The sequence below is a fragment of the Erinaceus europaeus genome, chromosome X, assembly GCF_950295315.1.
Source record: "Erinaceus europaeus chromosome X, mEriEur2.1, whole genome shotgun sequence".
In the NCBI taxonomy this organism is placed as follows: domain Eukaryota; kingdom Metazoa; phylum Chordata; class Mammalia; order Eulipotyphla; family Erinaceidae; genus Erinaceus; species Erinaceus europaeus.
In genome coordinates this window covers 117,935,562-117,948,180 of record NC_080185.1, presented here as the reverse complement: position 1 = coordinate 117,948,180, position 12,619 = coordinate 117,935,562, and the positions used below count along the sequence as shown (strand labels likewise).

At 40.4% G+C, this 12,619-nt stretch overlaps 1 protein-coding gene across 5 annotated transcripts in view; it reads right to left on the bottom strand.

Annotated features, from left to right (window-relative positions):
- SH3KBP1 (SH3 domain containing kinase binding protein 1) overlaps positions 1 to 12,619 on the bottom strand; it is a 447,635-nt gene that overhangs the window by 112,352 nt on the left and 322,664 nt on the right. For 4 of the 5 annotated variants that reach the window (XM_016195163.2, XM_007538851.3, XM_007538858.3 and 1 more), the window contains one exon: positions 3,949 to 4,024. In XM_016195163.2, coding sequence (XP_016050649.1) covers positions 3,949 to 4,024 — 76 coding nt within the window. Of the gene's footprint in view, positions 1 to 3,948; positions 4,025 to 6,652; positions 6,891 to 12,619 lie in introns of those variants that run through there. The other variant, XM_060182929.1, reaches the window with a different exon arrangement.

The window sequence follows — 12,619 nt, the reverse complement described above, 5'->3', positions numbered from 1 at the left end:
ATTGACAATATTTTGTCTGTATCACACTGAATGCTTAAAATTTTCTTTTGTTATTGTTTGGTTATTGGGGTTTTTGTTTGCTTGTTTGGTTTTGGTACTAGGAACAAACTCAAGCTAATAAATTATGCATCTCTTTTCTTTTAATGTGGCTACATGAAAGTGTAAAATCACATGTGTGACTCAGATATTTTTTAGTGGCTAACAGCACTACAAAACACAGCCAACTCCCCACCCACCTCCTAACTCTTTCAAAAAAAAATTGAACCTCCTGCCTGCAAACATTACATAGAGTGAAAACAAAGAGAGAGCATCAAGAACATGCTGTGATCCTGAGGTCAAATCTTAAGTCCTTGAGAGTCAGTACTCAGCCACGCCCTGCAGACTGTCCTGTTTTGTGTCATACTCTTATAAATGGTGCCCAGGGCCTTCCTGTTCAGTCTCCCCAAAAGCACCCAAATTACCCAAGGTCCTGTTTATTCTGGAAAGAATTACATAGTCTCACTTAGTTAAAACTCTTTTCTATTAACATCAAGATTATCTTGGGGCTGGTTGAGCGCACATATTATAATGTGCAAGGACCTGGGTTCAAGACCCTGGTCCCCACTTGCAGGGGGAAAGCTTTGCGAGTGGTGAAGTGGTGCTGCAGGCATTTCTCTGCCTCTCTCCCTCTCTGTCTCCCTACTCCTCTCAATTTATCTCTGTCCCTATCCCATAAGTAAACAAAGATAATAAAAAACTAAAAAGATATTTTAAGATTATTTCATGCAGCCTCTAGGATAAATAGTGTAAAAAGTCCTTAAAAAACTCAAAGTAGAAATGCCAAATGACCTATCATTATCAGTCCTAAATATTCATCTGAAGAATATGAAGAGGGCTGGGTGGTGGCACACATGGCAGAGTATACATGTTACCATGAGCAAGGATTCAGGTTCAAATCCCTGGTTCCCACTTGCAGGGAGGAAGCTGCATGAGAAGCAAGGCAGTGTTGTGGGTGTGTCTCTATCGCCTTTTGATCTCCCCTCCCCTCTGAAATTTTCTCTGTCCTATCAAATTAAAAAATAAATAGATAAAAATAAAGATTATGAATACACTAATTAGAATAGACAATATGCACCCCTATGTTCATAGCAGTGTTACTTATAATAGCTAAGCAACAATCTAAATGCCTATTCACTGATGACTCGATACAGCTGTGGCTTAAAAAGAGAAGGATGAATATCATATGATCTTACTCATAAGTGGAACTTAATGACACAAGGACAGAAAGGGAAAACACAAAGTGAAAGGTCGACTGCACCAAAAGCAGAAGACTCTGGGGAAAGGGGGTTGGGGGTGGAGGGAAGTGGGGTCTTTGTGTATGATGATGGGAAAGGACATAGCTGGGAATCAGAGTGTTTAGCAGATACCTATTACGGGGAGATGAGAAATTATACCTACATGCCAACAGTTGTACTGCATTAATCCATTAGGCCCTGAATAATATCAACGTTATGACTTATATACTCAATGAAATACTATTCAACTATGAAAAAAAGATGATACCTTTTACAACAGCATGGTTGGGACTGAAGATGGTTATGCTAAGGGAAATAAGTCAGAAAATTAAGAGCAAATACAGGATACTGGAATATAAAACATCATATACTCTATTGGAATGGGAAGAAAGAGTAGAGGGGTCATTGTGATACCATGAATGGAACCAGAACTTTGGTGATGGGTGTGGTGAGGTTAATACACAAATCTAGGTGTGATGCTGTATTCCTGACACAAAGCCTTCTAAGTCAATCGAAAATAATAAAATTTCATTGAAAAATTGTCTACATCACCTCCTCAGACTATTATGTCTGCAAACATAAATCAGGTTGGTGGTCACATGTCCTGAGTGTCACATTCCAATGACCTTTGAGGTTTCAAGTGCTTTCTCTTTTTTTTTAAAATGATTTTTAAAATATTTATTTATTCTCCCTTTTGTTGCCCTTGTTTTTTCATTGTTGTTTTAGTTATTATTATTGTTGTTGTTATTGATGTCGTCATTGTTAAGACAGAGAGAAATGGAAAGAGGAGGGGAAGACAGAGAGAGGGAGAGAAAGATAGACATCTGCAGACCTGCTTCACCACCTGTGAAGCAACTCCCCTGCAGGTGGGGAGCCGGGGGCTCGAACTGGGATCCTTATGCCAGTCCTTGCGCTTTGCACGATGTGTGCTTGACCCGCTACACTACCGCCCGACTCCCTCAAGTGCTTTCTCTTTTCCCTTCTCCTGCATATTGACTGTTCTAGCTTCCAAGAAACTTCCTAATTACCTGGATCTTTATAAGTGTGTTAATAGCCATAACTATAGAACAAGAAATTGGTTAGAAGGAAGCATGGATAAGCTACTGTCTAGTTACAGAAATGGTTTTAGAAATTATTTACCTTTCAGTTCTTAGGAAAAAAACTGGGCTTTTTAGGAATCATGAAAGATTTTAATGTCTAAAGATAGGTTCCACATGATAACCTTATAACCTGCAAGCATAAAGGCAGGACCACTTTCTGTACTGGAACATTCGGAAGCTCTAAAAAGTGTTTCTGGAAGAGTAGGACGGACAACAAGGGCAGAAGCAGCGGGGAGTCTAGAAGAACAGCTAGAAGAACAATTGTTCTTCTAGCAGCTAGAAGAACAATTTTCAGGCCCCACCTCAGACCTACTGACTCAGAAATTCTGGAGGTGGGGCCCAGCAATCTGTGCTTTAACAAGCTCTCCAGATGACTGGAGCACAGTCAACTTTGAGAAAGCCTGGGTTAGAGTGCCAGCCTAGTGGCTTTTCTTTCAGCTTATGATCTGGAGTCTGATTATACCATTAACAGAAGGAAGGCATGTATCTCTTCTGAACCATAAACATTAAGGCAGAGCTTTAGCATCTGTATTTATCTCGTCCAGGAATTTATTTATCTCAATTGCTATTTTTTGGCTTGGCAAGGCCCACAAATTCATTTTCTTATGTGGAAGGCAGTGCCCTTATTTGCTCTCCAAACTACTTATTTTCCACTGCAAAAGAAGTTCCTATTACTGTCCCCTGCAGTCAGAAGTATACATCTATGTTTGTTTTCATATTAACCATAATAATCTATGGAAGAGCTATCTCCTCACAGTCCCTGGGTTTCCAAACTATCTTAGTCGTCTGTCCACATGACCCTCACAAAGAAATCTGGAGCTGAAAACAAACCAAAATGAAATCCCCAAAAGCAACTAAAGTACTCATTTCAGGGAAAAGACACACTGGAGCACATTCAGAATGCCCCAGTTAGTGGAGGAATAACTAAAAGAGTTGGAGAGTTGCCAGGTCTAGTAAATACAAACAGAATGCCCAGTTACATTTGAATTTCAGATAAACAACAAATATTGTATGAAACACACGTACAACCAGAAATTATTCATTATTTGCCTGAAATTCAAATGTAAATATCCCTTCTGTTTTATTTGGCAACTCAAGAACTGAGAATTCTGACCTCTGGAAAGGTTTTGGGGAGACAACTGTTCTTAAATGCTTAAAGGGCTTTTATGAGAAAAACAGGCTAATACCAAATAGGCTCAGAGACTAGAATCCAAGGGTAAAATTGACAGGAACAGTATAACTGGCTCAGCAGCAGAAAGACATTTATAGCTCTAGGATTCAAGAAGAAATGTGTGAGGAGGCTGGAGGGGTGTCAATGGTTGGGAGCAGTGACTGAGCAATTAGGCCCTTCTGACTTGAAGTCTGCAAATAACTGTGCTGCCTGAATTGCTACACTATAGAATCTAGTGGATGTCCACTGTAATGGTAGGACCTGATTAAATACATTTATGTGCATTCTCCTGACAGTCTATAAACACTAGAAAGATTGCAGAAGGATTTTTAAAAATCATTTCAATTACTGGAAAACGCCTCAAGTGCTTTCAGACATAATATGGATAAATAAGGAAACTCACTTTTGGTTTTGCTGTCCATTTCTGATTTTGATGAGTCTGGAGTTGCTGTGGTTGGAGGCAACTTCTTTCCAATAGTCTGAAGAAGAAAAAGAAACTTTGACTTATTACGCTCATCCTCTCCATTAGGCAAAGGAGTGAAATCAAACTCACACTGATGAAATGATCACAAGTGCTTCTACAAACTGCACACTTCAGATTTGTACACTGCTCTGTATATTGGCTGCCATCCAAATAGAGCCCCAATGCAAACAAGTAGGAAGGCTAGGTCCAAGAGGCCTGGGTCTTGGAGGCACCCAGCACCTTTTATTCCCATTCTTCTTTGACATTTGTAGTGAAAGGCTGATTAATCTCAGCAGAGAAAATATCGGTAGTTATGTTTCCCTTCATTTTACGAGAAGTGACAAAAGGCCTACAGACTCCAAAGTATCTGAGGAGTGGAATGGTAAGGGAGGAAAGAAAAACATTGAAAGAAGGAAGGGAAGAGGGAATGAAGGGCTAGAAGGACAGACAAATGGGCAGGCAGGTGAAAGGATAGGCAGAAGTCAAGGTGTACAGTGCAACGGTGTCTTATTGCATTTCCTTCCAGCCATCTACAGTTCATACAGCCTCACAGCATCTGGGCATCCATGCCTATGTTCTCTGGAGAAGTTCCCTCTGTCCCAAAGGTGTTCTCCCTAGCCTTTTAAATAGCCAGAGTTGAGAGAAAGGCCAGCGTGGCAGACTCTGGGAGCCTATTTACTTTTTTTCTTAAATGTATTATGAGTTTTTCTTTGAGTTAATTTTCTTTCCTTTATTCAGAGATAATTCTATTATCACTTATTATTTATGAGCCATCCACAGAAAAGACTGGATATTGTTCTGACTGAAGATCTTTCTTTCTGAAAAGACCAGCAATCCAATGGGATCAAAGAAACAAAAACAAACAAAAAATAAGACAACAAAACAAAAAGTTGATTCCAAAGGTGAGGTCTAAATTGCCAAATGGTTTTACTCTTAGATGGAGTCTAAATAACCAAAGAGAAAGAATTGTCAAACAACCGTAACAGAACTACTTTGTAGAATCTATGGGGGGGAGGGGTGGCTACTGAGGGAAAGAGGTTGGGAAGAAAGGGCAGGAGGGAGGTCGCTCTGATAAAGGAGTGGCACAAGAAAAGGTATACACAGACATGTGACTCTGGAAATTCTCTAGTATTGGAAACCAATGATAAATCAGAAACATTTTATTTTTTATTATTTTTTTACAGGGAAGTCTGTTCCCACATGACTGATGTTCAGGGAAAATGCCTACTGATACCAGGGAAACAACTGTCAAAACCAAGTAGAAGGCCAAACCAACAATGAAGTGCTTACCTGGTAAGAACTGCAGCCACTAGGAAAACCAAACATCTCCCCCCACCCTGCCCCGCCCCAGCACAGGCCAAGGAATGAACATAATTCAAAAACTCTTATAGTGGAAATGTTTCTTCAAATAAAACTATCCACCACAGTTTTTAATTTGAAAAATTTCTGCATGCTTCACATGTTGGAACCAACATTAAATATGAATAAATCACAGAAAGAGGATAAGATAAATCAAACCCTCAGTCCTTCATGAATTTTTAAAGCCATTTGTGACAAAAACCTTTACATTTTACATGGTGACATTTTTATTTAGTGCCACAGGGCTTCCTATATTGGATAAAAAATGAAACCCCAAACATTATGCCACCCCTCAACTCTAAATATTCAAACTAATGACATTTTGTGATTCCAAAGAAATACCAAGCAGAAAAAAGGAAGCGTGTTGTTATTTGACCATAAGGTCAAATCTGATGGAAACCTGTTCATAGAATTATCTTGAAAGATCAGGAATTGACAATTAAAAAGAAAAAAGCATTCACTCTCAAAGTGTCATTCACATTCCTATTCACACTTTTAGCAGCATCCCTGCCAATCTCTTTGTTTCTCCCCTTCGTGGAATGGAATAAAGCACTGTTATCGCTAACACATTAGGAAGAAAAAACGATTGATAGTTTAGTTATTACTGACAGTGAAGAGAGGAATCAGGGAACTACCATAGTAAACACTAAGTCACATCCTTGCTGTGCTTCCTGAAAAAGACAGGAGACCCAATGGCTTCAACCTTAATCCAGAAATCTTCCTAAAGAAAGTTTGGCAGGTTGTATATTTTTATAACTCCCGTTTATTTGCTAACAAAGGAAGCATAGGACATTTTAAACTTTTTAAAAATATATATGACAGAGAGAAATTGAGAAGGAATGGAAGTAGGGAGGTATGGATAGGGGAGAGACAGAGAGAGAGGCGGGGAAGAGGGGGAGAGGGGGAGAGGGGGAGAGGGGGAGAGAAAGAGAGAGAGAAAGAGAGAGAGAGAAATAGACAGACTCCCACAGAATTGTTTCACAGGAAGTTTCCCCTCCTGCAGGTGGGGAGCAGGGGTTTTAACTCAGATCCTTGCACATGGTAAATATATATATATGTGCAACCAGGTACACCACCGCCCATGTCCTGGAAGCACAGGTGATTTATATATGATGACCTGGCTTATCCCTTTATCCAAGCCAGAAGACATCAAGAAAGGCCATAAGGAAGGAAGGAAGGAAGGAAGGAAGGAAGGAAGGAAGGAAGGAAGGAAGGAAGGAAGGAAGGAAGGAAGGAAGGAAGGAAGGGAGACACTTAATACATAGTAAGCAAGCCATATACTTACTTCTGTACAGAATGACACTGCTTTTTTTCTTGATATTTCAGAAAATACAGGAAGGACACTGGCTTCTGTGTAGACCCCAGCAACAAGACTGATGGTGAGATTTATAACTACTCTCACCATCTGAGGGAACCAGGCCTAATTCTTCCCTTCTTCATGGATCATGACTGAAGACCTAGAGCAAGGTCAGTTCTCTCCTCACAGCCTGGAGCTCTAGGAGGCGGGAACTGTTCAGCTGTGTCTCCCTTCTCTAAGACCTACATCTTGAGAAGTATGATCCCCAGACTATGGCAGCAACATCACCTGGGAACTTGTGAGTAAAGCAAATTCCCAGGCTCTGCCCCAGACTTTCTCAATCAGAAACCGGGGAAGGTGCCCAGCAATCTGTCCTAACACACCCTCCAGGGAATTCTGATGTAAGCTCAAGTTTGAGAACCACTGACCTCTAAGTAGGAGGAATTCCATTCATGCTAATCAAATGCCTTTTCTTGGATTAATAACTCAGGCACCTACTCTCATACCTACATGAATTGTAGACTATCTTTTCATCTTTTTCACTTCTCTTCTTCTCTCTCTCCTTCTACTAATAGACTTCTCTACCTTCTTACTGTTACTGGAAAAAGAATGTGTCATTGATACTAAATGAATCAGTTTATAAAGCAACTGCAGTTTTTAGTAGAGCAGAAAATGTGACCACATCACAAAGGGACAGAAGGGGAGAACACAGAGGGACATGAGACCTCTCACCAAAGGGGTACTAAAAGGAGAGACAGATAGAATGGTTGGATGGTTTTGAATAAAAATCAGAAGGCTGTACCTGGTCTTTCTGGGCAGAGACTATCCCAAAGGTCAAGCAGATTAATTCCCATGACCTTACCAACCATCATGGAGGCCCAAGCCTGGGTGCCCTTCCACAGTGTCATAGAACTAGTCTGTAGTGCTCCTCTGGCAGTGTGTCTACTTCAAACACCCCACGTCATTTCAAATACCACAGTCAAGAACCTGTATTTGTTACCCTTCCTCTAAATATGAGATTGGTCCAAGGATAATACATTTCTGCTTCCCTGCCAGCCACAGATTTCCCTACCTATGAAAATAGCGCTGGTCCAGCAGTCTAACATGAACAGCATTCCAACATTTAAAGGGAATGCAGGGTCTGAGATATGGTATACTGAGTAGGGTGCTAGATTTGGAAGCATGAAGTTTCGCATTCAAGTTCTGGAATCCCATGTGCCAGAGTGCTCTGGTGCTCTCTCTCTCTGTCTTTCGTTTTTTGTGTGTTTTTTTTTTTAGAATTGAGTATGTTTAATGTTGTATGAAAAGTGAAAGAAACTAATTAAACAATGTTAACTCACAGACGTGTGACTCAAACATGCAACGGGGCCAGTAAGACAGCTCATTTGGATAGAACACTTGTCATGAGCACAAAACAGGTTTGAGCCCAGGTCCTATTGTACTCTCCCCCACCGTCCCTTCTTCAGTAATCACACAGTAAATACCAGGTTGATGTCAACTTTTATCTCTCCTACTATATCCTAATATCCATTTAAAACCTGGTGTTTTGAGCCAAGAGATAACTCAGCAGATAGTGTGCGTGCCTTATTGTGCATGAGAGCCTGGATGAGCACCTTGGACAGCACTGGGGGGGGTGAAGGAGGAAGTTCATGGATGATGGGATGGTGCTGTGGTATCTCTCTCTCCTCTATGGATACAGAATTTAAAATAAATTGGGATGAGGTGGCTTCTCAGTGGCATTGTGAATGTTCAAGACCTCCATTCATTTTCTGGTAACATACTTAAAAAATCGTTCTTTTGAACACTGAATATTGGAAAGTCGCATTCCCGTTAGTTCTCCTGACAAAAATAATAAAGTTCTGAGAGGTTCATACATAGTAGGCATCATTCATATGCAGCTTTACAAGTTCTGGTAGTATAGCACAGAACAGATAACCCCCACATGAATTTGGTTAGTGGAGCAAGTAATCTTTTTTTTTCATTTCTGTGCCAAAATGAAGAAACAAATGCTTGTCAGAAAGCCAACCATGAGATTCAAGTCCAGTGGAATCCAGTCCCCTAATGACTAATGCATGTTTCTCTTCACAACTGCAAGTGTGAGACCAGGATCTGGCTCAAATCAAGTATAAAATCACTCCTCTGACTATACTCTGATTCATATGCAGCCTCATTTGAGTGTAAAATGTGTTTAATTATAGTGTTCTGCTACAGAGAAACAAGTTTTAAGTTCCATCTCTTAAGTCTCCTCTCCAAGAATACCACTCACAACTCTTGAATTACAAACGCAGCCCGTGGGACCAGGCACTGAACAGCATGGGGAAGAGGGAGAGACTCCTTGCATTCTAGCAGCTGTGGAGGCCCCTTTTTCAGCAGACCAGGCTCTCTTCTGGCAGCTCTAGGAGAGAGTTATTGGAGATATTAATCCAGGGTTCACAGAAAACCAAACACAAGAGATGGTTTTTCAAGCAGCTGGCAAAATACAAAATAAAGGATGGCTTCTTAAGGCATTCATTTTGCCACACTAGCTTCTAACAGTGCTCCTTCCCTTTCTGTTAAGAGCTTGTTCACTGTGAGACAGGGAGGCAGACAAAAAGGCAGGAAGATGCTAAACATTATTGCAGACACAGAAAACAGCACTTTGCCAAGTTCTCCAGAATGGTATGCTGAGGGAACCCAATCCTTCAGCGTGGTTAACTCCAACCCTGGCTCCACACAAGATATGGAGAGAGACGGTTTCCTGGGCACAGGGCTAGGAGAGGGACAAACCAGTCTATGACCATATCCACAACTGGTCAGCTTCTGTTTACCACCACGACTCAGAAACAGACACAAAATGCTATTTAAACCCACTGGAAACCTTTAACATATATTTTTTACATGCCCTGTTTGCGAACACCTACGAATGATGGATTTATGAAGTCTGCTTGGAGCTCAGCAGGGAGTGGCAGGAACAGAGCAGGCAGAGCAGAGCTCTTGCCAGAGCCAGGAAAGAAGCAGCAGTCCCCTACAATAGAGTGCCTGTGCACTTTCAATGGGAGGCTCGCTTCTCGCTGGGAAACTTATTTCAGCGACTGTCCATTTGCCCACCTTTCGTTGGCCCAGCTTAAACTATTGCATTGTTTCATGACTTTTCCAACAGCCCAAGAGTTAACAGCTACATGATATATGCCAAAGGAACATACAACTCTAAAGTCTAAAAGTAGAATGCATGGCCCAGTTAAAAAAAAAAAAAAAAAGATTTATTTTGCTCATTTTCCTGGTTGTCCCAGAAAGTTACCAGTAATACTTTAAACCTCTTTGCCCCATAACTGTTCAAGACCTCACCAGACTCATGGCTGCTTTAGAAACATTCAGTTTAACTCTTTTCCTTCTTCTCTCCAGAAATAGTACTCTTCTTGAGAGCTGAACTAAGTGTTAAATTATTCTCTCATCTCCACAAAGCAAAGGGCCAATGTTTATAAAATAGAGCAGGGAGTTTTCGGATGCCCATATACCTTTACTTTAACATTGGAAACTCACAGCACAGCCAAGACAGATACCTTCCTTGACTAAACAAGCCAGGAGGAGGGGCCAGGAGGCCTTTCTTAGAGATCTTCTTGGAAGCACTTGTTATGTATGAGCTCTTTTCAGCCCGGTCTTGGGATACAGTACATTGTTCAGGATATCTTCTAGATGTACACTGTCCCTGCCTGACTTCCTTGTTCCCAGGCAGATGTCCTCAACCTCCCAATTAGCCATTGGTCATAGTAAAGAAAAATCTAACCTCAGTGATTTTTTTAAATATCTCTTTGCCTATAATTTCTTAATACAGATCCCAGCTGCCCACTCATGTTCTCTGAAGTTCCTATCTTTTATGATCAAAAGACCATCACTTGGATGGGTTATTACTGAATCAATCTCTCTCTCTCTCTCGTTCTGAAATTATTTTCCAAATTGTGTTCCAAAGATGTTCTATCAACTAACCATCAAAACATCTAGTCCTGAATTTAGATACTTGGTCTGATTTATATATAATTGCAAATCACAGGCCCTGAGAAAGCTTGTAGTTACTACTTTATTTCATCTCAGTGTTTTTTGCAAACTTGCCTGACCACAGAATTCCTAATTCTTGTGATATGTACTAATAAATTACAACAACAAGTAGTCTACGGAATAGCTAGCTGAACACCACCACCTCCACTTCTTTAAATCTCTTGTTCGTCTTGTCTCTTAGATTCACAACTTGGAAGCTATCCTTGATTGCCCTTTTATTGTGCCTTCATATATAGAATCTACCATGTAGGCCATGTTTTCAGATTCTTTGCTTCCTTTCTGACCTGCCTTGTTACCATCAAAGGGACTACTTCAATAGTTTTCTAGACAAGCACCCTATTCCCTGATCTAAGCTGCTTCATTTAATTTCCCCATAGACTCAAATTCTAATCCACCTCTGCCATCATTTCTTACTGCAGCTACTTCAAATAACTCAGAATATATACTGCTTTTTAATGGATAACCATGCAAGTTCTCAAAATCCTTTTAATTTTTGTAAATTATCACATCTCTCAACCACTGGTATCTTCCTTTTGTGCTCTAAAGACCAACCAAAAACTTTGTCTGAATGCAAAACACCTCATCCTTTCTTAGATGTTTCTATTAAATCTTCCAGGGTTTACACTTTACACTTTCCATTGGTCCAATAAAAACTTTACTGTCTACCATTCTACTAAAAACCAAATATACTCTTGACTTGTTTATTATATACACTCTTAAATTTTTTAGGTTAGTATTTTTTTTCTTTATTGGGGGATTAATGGTTTATAGTCAACAGTAAAATACAGTGGTTTCCGGTTTGAGCCCCCAGCTCCCCACCTGCAGGGGAGTCACTTCACAAGTGGTGAAGCAGGTCTGCAGGTGTTTATCTTAAAAAGAAATACAGTGGTTTGTACATGTGTACCATTTCTGTTTTCTGCATAACAATTCAACCCCCACCAGGTCCTCCTCTGCCATCACGTTCCAGGACCTGAACCATCCCCCTAATCCCAGAGTCTCTTACTTTGGTGCAATATACCAACTCCAGTCCATGTTCTGCTTAGTGCTTTCCCTTCTGTTCTTATTATCCAACTTCTGCCTATGAGTGAGATCATCCCATATTCATTCTTCTCTTTCTGGCTTATCTCACTTAACATGATTCCTTCAATCTCCATCCAAGATGAGGTGAGAAGGTGAATTCACCATTATTCATAGCTGAGTAGTATTCCATTGATATATTCTCTTAGAGACATACATGTCCACTTATGTGTGTTAGTAGAGACATATCTGGGAATTTAGTCAAATTCCATCATTTATCATATAGAATTCTGCCAAGATCTGATCACTTGGTTCATATGTTAGCATTTTGAGTACCACCGGAGACCATGGTCTAAAAAACTGGAAAGAGCCACATAACACCTTGTAAGGGGGGAAGGTACAATTTCGTCTTGATCAAAGCAACCTGTGACAATTCAGTGGGGGCTTCTGTTCACACTGGGGAAATGCAATGTTAAAGGATGAGCCTACTTATATACTCAATGAGGTGGAAGGTACATTTTAGCTACATTCAAATCATAGATGACAACTCTTCAAATATCTGACAGCATATTTCTATCTGACTCCCCCATTCTCAAGAGAGGAGCCTGCATTCTGTTTTGTTGTAGGATCATCTTATTCACAGAAGACCAACAAGCCAAAGTGTATTTTCACTTTCTGTACCCCGATGGCAAAGTATGATTTGCCATTGTACTTTAAAGGGACAATATGATAGAGAAGTAGAAATCTTAACCCACTGCGCTACCGTCTAGCCCCCCTCAAGAGAAGTAGAAATCTTAACTCTTCCTTCTACCAGAGGATTAGCTTTCTTTTGATTAACAATGCCTTATTTTATGCATTTTGAGAATTTAAGAGTACAGGTGGGGGAAAGAGAAGGATGGAATGGCA